Source organism: Nannospalax galili, unplaced genomic scaffold (assembly GCF_000622305.1).
Source record: "Nannospalax galili isolate Female #2095 unplaced genomic scaffold, S.galili_v1.0 scaffold286, whole genome shotgun sequence".
NCBI classification, from domain to species: domain Eukaryota; kingdom Metazoa; phylum Chordata; class Mammalia; order Rodentia; family Spalacidae; genus Nannospalax; species Nannospalax galili.
The window spans coordinates 14,357,055-14,374,207 of NW_008359442.1; the positions used below are offsets into that span (position 1 = coordinate 14,357,055).

At 38.5% G+C, this 17,153-nt stretch overlaps 1 protein-coding gene across 1 annotated transcript in view; it reads left to right on the forward strand.

Annotated features, from left to right (window-relative positions):
• Positions 1-17,117, forward strand: part of Lrpprc (leucine rich pentatricopeptide repeat containing) — a 96,838-nt gene extending 79,721 nt beyond the window's left edge. The window contains exons 31-38 of the mRNA XM_008823084.3: positions 4,883-4,971; positions 8,285-8,483; positions 10,848-10,987; positions 11,116-11,231; positions 13,553-13,627; positions 14,774-14,858; positions 16,114-16,256; positions 16,963-17,117. Coding sequence (XP_008821306.1) covers positions 4,883-4,971; positions 8,285-8,483; positions 10,848-10,987; positions 11,116-11,231; positions 13,553-13,627; positions 14,774-14,858; positions 16,114-16,256; positions 16,963-17,019 — 904 coding nt within the window. The 3' untranslated portion in view covers positions 17,020-17,117. The remainder of the gene's footprint in view (positions 1-4,882; positions 4,972-8,284; positions 8,484-10,847; positions 10,988-11,115; positions 11,232-13,552; positions 13,628-14,773; positions 14,859-16,113; positions 16,257-16,962) is intronic.
• The last annotated feature ends 36 nt before the right edge of the window (positions 17,118-17,153 follow it).

A 17,153-nucleotide genomic window follows, 5' to 3' on the forward strand; every position in this document is an offset into this window, starting at 1 on the left:
CATTAGGACTGCTCACATATTTAATGTACTGTCTCTCACTTGTGCATTTACTCAGTGTGAATTTTGAATAGTGTACTTCTAGAATATATAAACACCTCACTCAATACCTAAAAAATTTTAGTTGAATAGTCTTGTCACCTGAACCACTGGGTCAAGGGTATATAGATTTTCTTCTGAAAATTACTTTTTCAGGGGCTGGAGAGATGGCTCAGTGGTTAAGAACACTGGTTGTTCTTGCAGAAGACTGCGGTTCGAATCCCAGCACCTACATGGCAGCTAACAGCTGTCCATAACTCCAGTTCCAAAGGATCCGACAGCCTCTTCTGTCCTCCGCGGGCATTACACAACACAAGTGCACTTACATGCAGGCAATACACGTATACACATAAAATTTAAAAAAAAAAAAAATTAAAAAATTACTTTTTCAGAAAAACAGGAAGGTAGAAAACAGAAGATTTTGTGTTGAGAAACATGTTTTTAAGTGAGGGGATGGAAAACTTAAAAAATCAAAAACTATTTATTCCTGGGGGTTGATCACAAATCCTCTAAAAGACTTCCCCAAGGTAATGACTAATGTCTTCATTTGGGAGCTGTGGAGATGGCTCAGTGGATATGGATACAGCACTTGCTGTACAGGTGTGAAGCTGGGATTCAGATCACTAGAACCCACATAGAAGCTGGGCAGGTGAGGCAGCTGCCTGTAACCCCAGCACTCGAAGCTGAGACAAGAGATTCTGGGGCAAGCTAGTCCCCTAGGCCAGCTGTGATTGGTGAGCTCCTGGCTTAGCAAGAAACCTTGCCTCAGTAAGTAACATAGAGAACAGTAGAAGACCAGATGTCAACCTGAGCTCTCCACATGCACATGCACCGTGTATACACACAAAAACAACTTCAGTCAGGCTTGTGCTTTGTGACCCCCTTACTTGGCAGCATCAGAAGGCTCCTTGGAGCCCACCACTAAAGTTGTCATGCAACCCAGGAATGTGCCTTTTACTAAACACCCAGCTAATTGATGAATTGTGTGCCTCAGACATTTCTATTGCACGTTCTTAGTGGTGAGTTGTATTAATATGTCATCTGTATTACAAAATACACATGAAAACTAGAAAATGTTTCTGAAAATATCTTGAGAACTAGAGGTTTAGATATCTCCTGTCTCCTGTAGTGTTTGTGCCTCTCATGAAGGCCACTGACCGAGCATAGTTTCAAACTACAGTTGACACCACTTGTTGGGACAGATTCAGCATTTTTTAGATGAAATAGGAAAATACCAAAACCCTGCTTATAATAAAGATCATTTTGTGGGATATTGATTTCAGTTTGATGTGCATGTGTGGGTGTCTACATATGTGTAGACACAGTAAAAGCGTTTCTTTCTGCAGCTCTGCTATAGGTCTTGCTCTTAAAGGGTGCTGGCCTAGACAGCCACAATACAGCTCTTCTAGTTTTCCTGTTATCCTAACCTGCAAAATGCAGGTTTATCTTCTTTCCTTCCTCTCTGGGTTTCTGTGAAGCTTTTCTGTGATGTGATTGACGTATAAAAAGATATACATATTTAATGTATACATCTCATTAACTTTAGGGATAAGTATATACTAATGAAACCATCACCAGCATCAAGGCCGTAAACATATCCATCACAACCCTAAGTTCCCTCCCACCTTCTTTATTATCATCATCATCATTATTATTATTGGGCTTTCTGAATGTGTGTCTGTGTGTAATTACACTGGTGATCTACCCTCTCAGCGGTATTAAGTATACAGCACAGTATTGTTAACTGTAGGCATTGTGCTGTATAGGGCTCCTAGAAAATATGGTATCCAACAACCATCATTTCCTCCTTTCTCCTTCTCTCATCCCTGTCAGCCTCCTCCATTCTACTCTGCTTCTGAGTTGGACTCTTTAGATTCCTCATATAGATGAGGCTTTCTATACACCTCACAGTGCTTATATTTCAGCTGTTATCCCACCAGGATTATCCTGTTGCTGCCTTCATGTAGCTATGTGGGCCCAAGTGCTTTCAACCAGGGGATTGGATACATGGGCCTTACCCATGAATCAATAAGAAGTTGCACCATATTATATATAATTACAACTTGAGTTAAGCCTATGTTGGGTACTTATCTTAAAAATTACCCTGGACTGGGAATGTTTCAGCTATCCAAGCTATTTATGTTACTGTAGGTATGTCATATGACTTCTGTGGATTCATTTTCTGGTTCATCGCCAATATTAGATCACGCCATCTCTTCCCTTTCCAGCTCTGTTATCAGTGATCAAAGTTGGGCTGGCGAGATGGTTCAGCAGGTAAATGCACTAGCTGCCAAGACAGAAAGCCTGAATTTAATCCCTAGGACCTACATGTTGGAAGGAAGGCGCCAGCTCCCTCTGACCCCCACATACCTGCTGTGGCACATGTGTGCTGACAAAATGCAGAAATCTTTTTACAGATAATATTGGTGGATATAGGCAACTTGATTGTAGTATGCTGAGCATCTGGGCACTCATAGCCAGAGGCAGCCCTGCTGCTATTTTAGCATTCTTTCTCAATCTCGGGGACAGTCTGCTGTTTCAGTTATGCCACTTGCTCAGTTTTAAGATCAGTGACTTTTCTATGAAGTAACACATGTCCTCTCTTTTTATTAGACCTCTGCCATGTTACAGGTGCTTTTGACTTCTCTGGTAAAATGTCATCTGTTTTACTGAGAAGGTCATTTAACCTCAACCATCACAGACGCCTTCCCCAGTAACAGCAAGAACATCCTGAGAAGTTTTGTTTTGTTTTGTTTTTAAATAGAGAAAGCAAGTGTTTGTTTGTTTGTTTGTTTGTTTTTTAAGGTTTCTTTATGTTTCAGAGTAAAAATTTACTTAGTGAATTTTTTATTTTATGCATATGCGTGTATTGCCTGCATGTATGTAAGTGCACCCGTGTTGTGCAGTGCCCGCGGAGGACAGAAGAGGCTGTCGGATCCGCTGGAACTGGAGTTACAGACAGTTGTTAGCTGCCATGTGGGTGCTGGGATTCGAACCCGGGTCTTCTGCAAGAACAACCAGTGTTCTTAACCACTGAGGCATCTCTCCAGCCCAAGAAAGATTAATTTTTTAAGTAAATGATAAGTTGAAAGATTGATTCCCTTTCCCTCTGTAATTTTTTTTATTTTGGCAGTTCAGAATAAAACAAGTCTGCAATTTCATGCACCCCAGTCCAGTAGCCACCAGTCTTATATGACTGTTGAAATTGTTTAAAATGAAATATAGTTAGATCATATTATTTCCTGTGGCAGCACAGATAAAGGTATTCCTTTCATCACAAAAAGTTTGGTTTGACAGCTGAAAAGAAAATCAGGAGCCAAAGTAAATCCCAAAGCAAAGATTTTACTCTTTGTGCTTTTTCTCTTCGCCAGAGCTTTTCATTGTCATTGATCATTTCGACAAGTATAATGTAAGAAAATTTCTTCTTTCTGATATTTATCTCCACTGTCATATTCCAAATGAATATAGGTAGCCGCTTGAGGGAGAGATTATTGAAAGGAGTGTTAGGTGTTTGCAGGTTTTCAAAGGGTCAGTTTAAAGGCAGGATGTGTTACCTCATGGTTTTGGAATTTTAGGTGCATGTCTTAAATGGATATGGTATAATATTGGCATGAGAAGTGAGATTGTAGTAGTCTAAGTTTTATTTAATCATGCTGCAGGTTGGAAAAGAAATCCTTTAAGCAATTTATAGACTCATGCATGAGTTGTTGACTTAAGAGCTTTGACAGATGGAACAAAGGGAGAAAGTCAAACTGAGCAATGGGTACTTTGGCAGGATTAAGGGGATTGGTCAAGGAAATAGGAAAACCCTGCACGCAGGGACTGCAGGGTGAAGCTCAAGCTGAAAGCGACTGAGAAGATGGGTACATCATGGTGTCTTTGGCCACATTCTTGGGATAGTGAAGACTAGTTCATCAGCAGCCCCGCTTCTCTTGTGCTCTGCTTGGGTTGGCAGGCCATGTGGGGTTGACAGCAAGGTCACTGATGAGTTCAATAAGGCAAATGGCAGTGATTGCTTCTGCTCCTTGTGACCTGTGAAGATTTCCTAATCAGAAGTTTAACACTGGGGCATTAAAGACGCTAAAATTTCATTGTAAGAGGTGTATAAACAGTGTAGCAAACCAACCGTTTCCGGTTAGATTTTAGGCTTTTTGTTTTGTCTAATCCTGCAGGATTTAGTGCCTTAAGTAAAGCTATTTTTTGCTCAAGTTTTAAAAAGTTGGGGGAGGGCATTTTAAATTTAAGCTATGATGATGTGAAATTTAAAATTTTAATGTAACAGCCGTTTTGGTTCTGTGCTGTGTTTTTAAAAAGCTTTAAAAACATGTATGTATATAGATGACAGAAATTTTTAAATTAACCAAATGATATGGTTGTTGGTTAGTAATATCCTTTAGTTTATATTTAAAGTATTCGGTGCTGAAAATAAATGTTCATTTTTGTTGCTGGAAGAATAGTTTTACATTTTATAATTGTGGTGAATGTAAAAAAAAAAAGGAAAAAGTATCGAGCTTAGGGTGCAGCTGAACAATGCAGGGCAATGCAGTTATTTTAGTCATCTAATATGTCAGCATTCAAGAATCTGAACCGATTGTTTAAAAAAAATCTTGTACTTTGTTTCTTTTGTTGCTCATTTCCAACTTTGTCATCTGTCAGAATGCAAAAAAAAATTATCCTTCTATAACCATTGACAGGATAACACAAAAGCTGTCTCCAGGTCGATATTTTGCAGCAATATTTTTAACATACGAACAGTAGTTTTTATAATTTCACCTTGGTGCTCAACCATTTATTATCGTATCAGAAGCATGTCAGTAATTCCTTTCTAAATGTCTGCTTCTTTTAGCGCTGAGACCCACATCAAGGGCTTCACACTGAACGATGCTGCCAACAGCCTCCTCATCATAACGCAAGTTAGGCGGGATTATTTGAAAGGTATGTCACAATGCTTGACCTTTACGTCACATTAATGCCTCTGCAGATTTTTCTTGTAACGCCCTTCGAATACTTGGATAAAGGAGTCCATTTAGCAAATTACCTGCTTATCAAGAGCCTTTTGTGGTAGCTGAGAGACGTAAATTACTGTACATGCATTTATAATACAGCTTGAATATGAATGTACTTGTCATTTGACCACTTAGTCCAGTTTCCATTCCATTTAACACAAGATGGGTTTTCTTAAGATGAATCACAGCTCTTCAGACATGCAAAATTTGTGTTCCAGCATGAGAGAAAGTACAGGCTTTCAAGTGTGTTAAAATTCACAGCACAAGTCATTTTGCTTTAGAAATTAACATACTTTGGAGCATCTGAAACAATTCCCAGCAGTTGTTTCTTGCATATTGTGTTGGTTGTGTATGAGATAGCAAATGAGTTAAATTGGGTGTTAAATGTGTGGGATTGTGCACCAAATGATTATAATATTGATTTTTAAAACTTAATCTAATACTTTTTTAATCATTCATAATACCAATAGCAATAAAGTACAGTGTTTGTTTGAAGTTTAGAGTTTTTAAATGAATGTTAAGAGGGTAACTACTCTAGGAAGATATGGAGGTGACTGTGGGAAGGATTGGATGTGGAGCTGGTGGTTTCTTAGAAACTGTTCATGGGTGTACAGTGGGGCAGATTTGGAGCCGAAGATCTTAAGAATGATCTCTCAGGGGACAGTGATGACTCTTAATGTTAGGTAAGTAGCTTTTCACAATCAGTTTTACATTTGAATTTTTAGTCAGTACAACAACACTAGTTTTGCTAATACAACAAAACAAACCCACTAGTTTAGAAATTAAGCTCTTCAACTGTTAACTGTGATACTTGGTTTCTTCCCTAATAATGGTGTTATTCCTTGCTTGTAATTTAACTGTGCAGTCTTGGTGTTGCTCACAATATCTAAGCATGCTGGTCTTTAGCTGTCTCCCTAATTGATTATGGCTGGTTATATAAGTGGTGATTTCTTCCTTTTCAAATTCCACACTAACAGTCTTTTTTGGACAGCCTTGAGTTATCATTGAGGCTTGTAGAAAGTCTTAGTTCTAAAGCTATAAAAGCTTTGATTTTTCAGTAGGAAAGATGTTGTCGGGTTTATTTTTCATGTAGAAATTATAAGTGATTTTAAGACAGAAAAATTAAACTGAGTATGGTGGTACACACATGTAGTCCCTAGCACTTGGGAGGCTGAGGCTGGAGGATTGCTGCAAGTTTGAGGCCAGCCTGGACTACCAAGAGAGTCTGAGCTCCAGAGTGAGACCTTGTCTCAAAGAAGCAGAAATAAACTGGACATGGTGTCATACACCTTTAATTCCAGCAAAAGCAGGCAGATCTCTATATGGTCTAAATACTGCATACCTAGTTCAAGCCAGCAGGGGCTACAGAGAGATGCTGTCTCCAAAAAAGGAAAGAAATTAAACCTGTTCATTGTAAAAAATGTAAACTCATTATAAATAGCTAATATTTCTGTAGACACAAAGAACAAATCTAATTTCAAGTGTTCAGTTTTGGGTTGAATCTGAGCTGTTTACTGACGCCTAGCCTTTCTAGGTGCCTCATGAGAACCACAAGGAAGTGCTTGATGTGATTGACTTACGTTGGTGTCAGCACTCAAACTTTGACCTTTGGAAAAGAATATGTAAACTGCCTGCCTCAGTGGCTCATATGTAAAATTAGTACTAACTTCAGAAGGGTTGTTGTGAGCGCAGCCTCTACTCCTTGCCTACTATGTTTTAAAGTTGAGCAAGTGTAGTAAGTAAATGCTTAATAAATTCCAGATACCATCCTCAGTCTGTTATTTTGGTCCTCTAATGGGAATATCTTCCCTAATGAATAATATACTTAAGATACAAAGAATATTGGGGTGGGGGCTGGAGAGCTGGCTCAGCGGTTAAGAGCACTGACTGCTCTTGCAGAGGACCTGGGTTCGATTCCAAGCACCCACATGGCGGCTACAAACTGTCCTTAACTCCAGTTCCAGGGGAATCTGAAACCCTCTTCTGACCTCCGCAGCATTGCACGACAGGGGTGTACTCACGTACATGCAGGCAATACACTCATATACATAAAATAAAAATAATAAAATACTAAAAAAAAAGAATATTGGGGTGGAATATGACCACCAACTAGCAAGATGATATCAGATTAATTTTCTGTGGATTACACTTTGTATATATAAAAGCATTTTTGTTTTCCTATGTGTACATACATAGTTGTAAAATTTCATTGCTTCTTCTACAATTTTCCCTTTTCCATACTTGAGAATCAATGATCTAGATCATAATGTAGATTTGGAATTATCGTAGTTTGTTCAGTAAAGGAAACTAAGTTGATCATGTCTTTACTGTGTTGTTTTTAATAGACTGTTTAATTATTACCCTCTCCCATTCTTCTCTGAAAGATAAGCTGTTCTTATTCTGAGCGCTGCTTTAAGAGTCTTAGTTTTGTCTAGGTTACATTGCTTTAATTGCTGTGCAGTTTGCCTCGGTGGTGGTAGAGGCAATTGTTATGCTAAGTATTATTGTTGTACCCTTTCCCACCCCCACTTTATTTAGTGTAAGGATTTTACCATACTTGCACATGAGTCTGTAAATTAGAAAGGCATTCCATATTTATCTATAATCAAGTACTTGTAATTGTGAGCCTTTAAGCAAACAAAACACCCTTGACTACAGTCCTAAGAATTGAATGAGCTTTGTTTTCTTTGAAAACTGAATGCAAGAAATTATCTGCAAGGATTCTAATTATGTAAAATAAATCTGTCAGTATAAAAGTTGAATGCTCCACTTTGGCTGGTCTTGGGTGACCAATCTTGTTTGGACTATCTTGGAGAAAGGATCTAGATATTAACAGTTTTTTCGTAATCTTGTGGTCTTTGAGTTAGTAAAATCTCAGGGTATTATGAATTGAAGAGTAGAATTCTTTAGTTAAAAAAAGTTCTTCCTATCTACAGTTCTCAGAACTCATCAACTCCCTTGACTTAGTCATGAAATAGTATTCCTGAATGGAATTCACATTGCCAGTAGTGTTTGCCTTCTTTCTGGTACAAAGAAATTTTGCTAGTCTCTTACTCTTTACAAATAGATAAGTCATTTAAAAAAAAAATTGTCATGAAGTATTAATATTTTCAGGGGAATAAATTACTCATAACATTTTGTACTGAGCCATTTGATGCTTATATTTAAAAGCTTGTTTTCAAGACACCTTAAATTCAATATGAGTTATTTAAGAAAACTCTGTCCTCTGCTCTTGTGAATAGTGGCTCTAGAAACTCTAAAAGCAGCCTTGGATCTGGAGCACATCCCTTCTAAGATAGCTGTGACCCGCCTTATTCAGGCCTTTGCCTTGAAGGGTGACCTGGAAAGCATAGAGGCCATTCAGAAGATGGTAAATGGACTCTCCATTGGACTCTCAAGTATGGTTTTCATCAACAACATTGCTTTGGCACAAATGAAAAAGTGAGTATTTTCAAGCTTTCTTGACTGAGGATTGTCTCAAAATAGCCATCTTTATTTATTTATTTTTGGTTTCGTTTTTGTTTTCTGAGACATGGTCTCACTAGCGATGTGTAGACCAAGCTGGCCTCATAGAGTTCCTCCTGCCTCTACCTCCAGAGTGCTGCAGTTAAAGGCATGTGCCACTACACCTAGCTTATTTATTTGCACTGTTAAAAAACATGTCAACTGCAGAGGAAATTGTCATTCCTAATTATTATGCAGATAATTCACTGTTACAGCTAATTCTTTGTTAAAATGTATTTTATCTTTAAATTATCTATAAATTATTTTATATTCATAAAATATACTCCACAGTTGCTAACTCCTCATATATATATGTTATACCAAGTATAGTGTGTATACATGTATACTTATGTATATATGTATAAAATGTACACACACACAGACACATGTCTCTTGATATCAAAACACTTCTTTTACAAAAGTGAATATGATTTGATGTGCTTATCAGCAATACTTGAGAGTCTCAACACTCCACTAGCATATTATGAAACAGGATCCAGCAATCTTGGTCAAAATATGCATTTCCAATAAAGGTGGTTGGCACACACCTTTAATCCCAGCACAGGGGAGTCAGAGGCAGATCTCTGTGAGTTCAAGGCCAGCCTGGTCTACATACTGAGTTCCAAGCCAGCTGGGGCTACAGGGAGACTCTGTCTCAAAAAATTAATTAATTTTTAAAAAGATATATGCATTTCCAGGGTTGGGCTGTGTAGTTCAGTCATGGAGAAGGTGCTTAGCACAACAAGGCTCTGAATTCTATCCCAAGCATTAAGACAGAAAACAAAAAAAACATTCCATATCCCTCATCCATCCATCCCATCAGTACATGTACCCACAAGAAGATAACTTACTCAGACTTGATTCGTCACCATTTTACAGACTTGACTTTTCCTTAATTTCACTAGTAAAGTACTCAAGTTAAAAATTTATAAGATTAGGCCTAATTCCAGCATTCAGGAGGCTGAGGCAGGAGGATCACAAGTTTGCTGTGAACCTGGACTACTTAGTGGAACGATCCCAAGGCGGGAAGTGGGCAATCACAGGGGTAATCTGGAATTGGCATTTTTGATGCTTTTAAGGGAGATGTTCTTTAATAATTAATTTTATACACATTTAGTGGAATATGATATTAAAATACTGTTTTGCCAGATTTGTTCATCCTATTTCTTTGAGCAGAAAATGTTTTGGTTTTAACCTTAGAAACTATTTCCCCAAAATAGAACTTCCCCAAAATTGAAGAGTTCTTTTTTTTTTTTTTTTTTTTTTGATACAGGATCTCCCTGTAGCCCCAGCTGTCCTAGAACTCACTATGTAGACCAGGCTGGCCACGAACTCACAGAGATCCACCTGCCTCTGCCTCCCAAGTGCTGGGATTAAAGGCGTGCGCCACTACACCCGGCAAGAGAGAGAGTTCTTATTTTTACTGTAATAATTTCAACATAAAATCGATTTGGATTTATAGTACCACATCATAACTTCAAAACATCCGTTAAAAATCATCTTGCTCAAAAAGATAGACATAAGCACTTTTTTTTTTTTCCTACATTGTTCAGTAAGGCCAAAGAATTGCTTTTTTTTGGTCTTTTTGAGACAGGGTCTACCTGTAGCCCCAGCTGACCTGGAACTCACTGTGTAGACAAGGTTGGCCCTGAACTCACAGAGATCTGCCTGCCTCTGCCTCCCAAGTGCTGGGATTAAAGGCATGCACTACCATGCCCGGCATAAATTGAATTTTTTTTATTTTTTTTAAGTGTGAAGGTACCTTTTTCTGAGGATTCTAGAATTTTCCAAACATGTGGTACCTGACAAAAAGAAATTTATATGACTAGTCATGAAAATACACCTTTTTACTATATTATCATTTAAAAAAGAGTCTCCAAATGTTACGTACCTTTTACCTCATACACTAATGTCCACGTGGTGGAGTATAAAGATATTTATTTCCAAAATAGAATTTAAAGACGTTTTCATTTTATATCCAATGAACTGCAAAATCAGATTAAATATTCAAGGTAAAGTTACCTTAATTGTTGTATATAATTTGATTTTTGTCTCTGGAACACTGTTTTAAAATAAGCACCTGTTTCAACTGCTGTGAAGCAGATGTAGAAAGAACCACTCAGTGATTGCTTTTGCTGCCCAAATGTAACTTGGTTAAGTTACATCGCATGCTCTTAAGTTGTTATTAATTTGGTATTTGCATGAGTATCAACACAAGTGGATATTATGAGTTCAGTGACTAAAACTGACTGCAGTACAATGAAAGCAAATATTTCTTTATAATTTTGTTTTCTTGTATAGCAATAACATAGATGTTGCCATAGAAAATATTGAACACATGCTCACTTCAGAGAATCGAACCATAGAACCTCAGTACTTTGGCTTGTCATATTTATTCAGAAAAGTAATAGAGGAGCAGATGGAACCAGCAATCGAAAAATGTAAGTTGGTTGTTTCTGTTAACACAGAAGCACATTTTTTCCTTTGGTGAAATTAGACCTGATTTCTTTGTTGAGTAGATCATACCACTGTTTTAATGAGAGATTTTCTTTACCTGTCATTTTTGCAGTAAGCATCATGTCGGAGAGATTGGCCAATCATTTTGCACTTTACAAACCTGTCACTGATCTTTTCCTGCAGCTTGTGGATTCAGGCAGGGTGGATGATGCCAAAGCTCTCCTACAGGTAATGATTCAGTGGGGCTTGTGGCTTAAGAGACTTAAACTGAGAAGTTATTAGACGTGAGTGTCGAGGAGTATACCAGAATTGAAGTATAGTGCTGTTAGAACATTGGAATTCGATGTGAATCAAGGGTTCATGACAAAGAACTAGATTGTAAACTCTAGGTTGCTGGTTTTAAGGATGCCAAATAGAACTGGAAATGCCCTTGTAATTACAGTGGGGCAAGGCAGGAAAATGAGTTTTGCAGAGATAATTTAAAGGCAAATGTTTCTGTGCAGATAGGTGATGCAAAGCAACAATTCCTTTGATTTTCTAATTTCTCTAATGCTCTAAATACTGTGCATCACCATGGCAACACAGTTTGCAAACAAGAAGTAGGAAATGTTTGCTTTTCACATACAGCTTCTCACTTGAATACTCAAACATTCTCAGTGCCTTATTCAAGGTTTATTAAGAGTTGAATTTGCTTTCTATTCACTTATGTGTCACAGACACATTAAATGACAAATGCAGGCCTCTGTGGCCCACACTCTCAGTTAAATTAGCAATCTTCAGGGAAGGAGACAACTGCATTCATGCCATTTTAACAGCACTAAATATAAAGCTGCGCCAAGTGCGACAGAGCGGTGGGTGATCGAGCTGCCACTGGCAGTGTACACAAACAGGCACCGCTGGGGAGCCCCTTCCCAGCAGGTGGCAGTCAAACAGTCACTGTGATCCCGCCAGCGGCTGTGTTTTGTGTAGACTCCCTGTGTCAAATTGAGGCCTGGGACCAATTTTTGATAGTAAATAGTATTATGTTCACTTCCATTCCTACCAGCTGTGAGATAGCTTCAGCAGGAGATAGGGAAGGTGAGGCTTCCTATTTGCTTGAGCTCTGGTTTTGATCCAAGTTCATCTAGTTTGACAGCAGAATCCAAGAAACTTTAAAAAGGTCTGTCTGACCATTTTTTTCTCTGGGTTAACAGTTACATTAAAAATGTAAATTACTTCTTCTTCTAAAGTTTTTACCATTTAGTTTGGGTCATGTGCTTCTCTCTTTTATAAGAAAGTCAGTTCATGGTAGGGATTTCAGGAATCTTTTCATTGTTTTCTCTTACTGCCTTTGTTGTTGAACATTCTGTTTGACTTTATTCTCATATATACTTATCTAAACACCTAGGGATATTGACACAATGGCCTAGTCATATGTGTGATGGTGTTCCTGCACCTTGAACCACACACTTGCTGGTGTGTTCTAGGAAAAGCATATGGTCCTTCCTTTCCCAGCTGTGCTGAGCCATAATCTTCCCAACCCTTCATAACTGCCAGCAGCCTAGGCCAGGAGGCAGCAGGGCCTGCTGTCCTCAGAGCTGCCTCTAGCCTCGGGAGCTTCACCCAGGAGCTCTTGGTGACAGCTGAGTGCTGATCTGACTGCAGCCCCAGATGCTGAACCCTTTACCTGTCCTTTACATGCTTGTCAAACAGTAGAAGATTATTCTTCCTTGCCTTAGTGAAAAGCACTTGATTCACAGGCATCAAAAACATGAGTTTATAATGTAAATGTTCTGAGCCCCCAAAAGTTCTTTTTATGCCATTCGTTTTATTATTGACAATGTTTTAAAGCTTTGAAAGAGCAATGTGCTTTTAGAAACTTACGAGAATGACATCTACAATGAGTGTAAACTAAAATATTGTCTTCCCATATTTGATTTGACTAAAGCATCTGAGATTGGATAGACACTTGATTTATCTGGTCTGTCATATAAACTTTTTTTTTGAGTTTAACTTTTGTCTCTTTCTCAAGCACTGGCTGTCTGTTGCAATGAAAGCCTTTTATAAAATAGAGAGATTGAAATCAGTCCTTTTGTATGCATAAGTGTAGGTAATTATACTTTAAAGAGAACTTGCTTTGTACATTTTAATTTTTATAAAGAAACGAGCAGTTATCTCCCTGACACCTTATTAAATGTATAATTAACCTTATGATCCCTAGCTCACTTGTGAATGCTTGGCAGAATAATTGGTGAGGAATAGTGTTGCTTTTTTCCCTCTTTCTTTGCAGTCCTAAACCTTGTTCTGTGGTTGTTGAAGCATTGGTTTAATTTTTCTACTTTCTTTTTAAACAAACTTCATACTTGGAATGCAGAGGACCATACTCCACCAACGCCCGGCACAGCTCACACTCCTCTCCCTTTTTCTCACCTTAAAAGGACTGGTTGACTATTAGGTGGTAGTAATGATACATTGCTGTCTTATTGTGAACTTTCTTAATTGGAAATACTCACCTTGATTTACTTGTTTATCAAAAACCTTCATTGACTGTATAATGTTTTAATTTTTAGAGATGTGGTGCAATTGCCGAACAAACCTCAATTTTCTTGGTATTCTTTCTTAGGAATTCTCAGAAACCAAAAAAGGTACTGTGCTTTGTTAGTTAACAAAATTCTATGAAACAGCCCTGTTCTGTCATTTAACAAGAGTTTGTTGGTTCAGAATCTTACCTAAAAACACCATAGCGACTGCAGGTGTGTCCTGTGTATCAGCTTTTTTTAAAAAAAAATTACCTGTGTGTGTGTGTGCGCGTGCGCTGGAGATTTATTTTTAATAGCATCATACTTCCCCTACCTATCCACATACTTCTTAACTGATGCAAACTATATATTTATGTATAACAGACAACTTTTTGAAAAAGTTGTCCCTTCCTTTCAAATAAATTCTGCTCAAATTTTTTAAAAGCTCTGATTTTAAAATGTAAGAATCTGGACTAGGGGTATAGCTCAGTGGTAAAAGGTATGCCTAGTGTGTGTTAAGTCCCAGGTTGAATTCCAGTCCTGCCTTGTTCAGGAGCTGAAACAGAAAATGCACATTAATCCTATCTGCTTTGAGAGCTTAAAATACCAGAGGTTCAGAAAAGATGCAGGTCTATATGTAGTTTGAGTGAATTGATGTGCTGAGTTAGGATTTTTTTCATGTTAGCTATAATGCCAGTATCTGACAATACACTAGTTGATTAAGCCAGATTTAGTTTTTGGTAAGATGATCATTCAGCTGGGTTGCTTCTGTATTTATTCTCTGCAGAAACTGAGAGCCTGTCTGTAGCTGCCATGGCCTCCAGGCAGTCAAGGAGAGATTTCTGTGAGATCCTGGGGATGCCTGCTACCTGCCATAGGGCAAACTTCAGCATGTTTGAGTTCTTTGCATTTCATCCCAACTTTTTTCATCTAAAACCACAACTGTTACCTCTTTTACCCTTGAGATCTTCCAGCTTTTTAATAAATTAATGATTAATAAAAGAAGCAATGTTTAGCTATTTTAAATGTTATGCCGAGATAAATATATTTTAGAAAACACTCCAAAATATAAATGGGAGCCCTTAACTTTGAAATGCAGATTGCTTCTGGCTATAACTTCTTGAGTCAGCATCACATGCTGAAACATACAAAAGGATCTTAAGACAGCACACCAAACTGAATTGGACAGACTTGTAATGATTGTAACGTGTATGCCAGTGTCTAGTCACTGTTCTGCATCTGTAGCAGTGATACCTGTACGTCATTTCCTAGGCACCAGTTTTGAAGACATTGTTGGAATTGATTCCTGAATTAAGAGAAAAGGAAGAGGTGTATTCTTCCTCCATGAAAAGCTATGGTAATAAATTCATTCTTACTGTACTATTCAAGCGATGTGAATGTTTTTAGTATAGTCAACTATGATTCAGCTCAGGAGGTAATCCTAAATTTCAGATAATTACTCATTCTATAAATCATTCATTTTGGTCCTAGAATGTTAACATGAAGAAATAGCCCTAAGCACCTTCAGAGCAGTCTAGGTTTGTGGAATCAGACCCCTGGCTCTTAGAAAGACCTAGAAGTTCACTTAGACTTACATGTTAGAAAGCAGCTCTGCCTCCCCAGGACCTACACCTGAAAGGCAGCCTTTGGTAGCTTCGTGTTTGAGACTGTCCCTTGCCTTGCCTTCTTCTCCTTCAGTACCCCACTGCCTTAACTGTGACCAAGGATTACATCTCAGCCCAGATGGAGTTCAGTCTTTTACCCACCTTGTCCCCTTATTGCCAGATGATCACATATGAAAAGGAGGCAGTCTGAAGTTCTCACATGTAAGATAAATGTTAGCATTTCTGAGCCATGATCGTCTTTCCACCTGCTGCCCACTGACTTGCTCAAACTGCAATAAATAAAGAATTTTTGGCAGAGTGACTGCTTTAGTAGTCAGAACTAGCAAATCAGTTCTCTGTGTTTCCACCTCACTGGTCCTGCAGTGCTTCAAAGTAGAGCTGTAATCACAGACCTAAAGTTGTCAGTAACCAAGTAACATAAAATAGTGTCAAGTGCACAAAACACAGTACTTCTAAATTAAGAAGTAGAGAAAGAAACATACTAGTCTTTTCTGAGCTGCTAGAAGGCAGACCAGGAGTCCTTAACAGGAGTAGGGGAAAATGTGTACCGTTTAGGGAGCAGAGCAAAGGATTTACACAGATAAAACTGACAGCCAAACTTCAGCAGTGTACCCCAATTCTAGTGTAAACATCACCCTCAGTTCCTTTCAGGGGCTCTTCTCCCAGCCCACTGCTCTGCAGCTGAGAACTTTGCTCATTATAGCTACCATGGGTCTTCCTTTAGCTGATATATCTGATGCCATCAGTATCCTACAGGGCTGTAAGTGCTGTCATGCTAGTCCTTTTACTTCTCCCTCACAGTGAGAGAGATCGAACGAATGGTGTGATGGAGTGGGCAACTGTAGACTGTTGAGTGGCCTCCTGAAGCCATTCACTTCTTCACCTTTGATAAAAGAATGCCAGAGTGCCTGAGCGCCAAGAGTTCTAATGAGAAAGATAGGTTGTCTTCACCTATGATTGATACCGCTTTCCCCTTTAACTTGTCAGTCTTGGACAAAGATGTGGCCTCTGCTAAAGTGCTGTATGATCATTTGACTGCAAAGAACGTGAAGCTGAATGAACTGTTTCTGAAGCGTTACGCGTCTTTGCTGAAGCATGCGGGCCAGCCTGTCCCTTTCACTGAGCCCCCTGTGAGTATTTTTAATTAAGGAGAGAAAATACCTCCAGATTTATATATGCCTCATAAGAATGTGTAGAGAAAAAGTTGAATACTTAATTATGGAGGATTAGGTCTCTATGGAAAGTTCCCAGGGAGGGCTGAGGGACTGAGCAGGGGCCTTGTGACTGGGCCAGGGCAGCCTCTGGGAATCAGGGTAAAAAGCAAGGTCTGCCCCAGACCTTCAGCCGTGGTATGAGCCTTCCAAATGTCCTGGGCATTCTCTTGTCAGTGCCACTTGAGGTAGGGCTTAAGGGGCTGGAAATCAGTAGCGTATTGTCAGTGTTAGTGACCTGATCATTTTAAATAGTTTATTTCTTCGTTGAGAAAATCCTTTACCAAGAGAAATCACACACACACAATTCCATGTTATTGTGCCATTAAAATGAAAGTTATTACACTGTTTATTCCAAACCCCTAACCTTCCATCCCCAGGTGTGAGCACCAGCACACTGAAGTGGTCACCAGAATGGCACTGGCTTTAATGCAGAACTTCAGGCTTTTGAACTAGGCATTTCTCAAAAAAAAAAGAAGGAATGCGAGTCTTGAGGGGCAGGTCAGCCATGGACCAATCAGTCTTGGCTACCAGTTTATACTGATTCATAATTTTAAGTTTTTGCACAATTTGCTGATAATTGTCTATAACTTCTGGTTTCTTTGGGTTTTTTTCTTCTTAACAGGAAAGCTTTGAATTTTACATAAAGCAGCTAAAGGAAGAAAGAGAAAGCCCTTCATGAAAGAAGCAGGCTCTACTTTGTTTTGTATGTATTTGTGAACCTGTGTTTAAATGTTATTTCTAAGATGTACTTGATGAAAAATAAACAAATGAAAATTACCTTGCTTATGCTTTTTTTTTTTTTTTCTGTAGCCC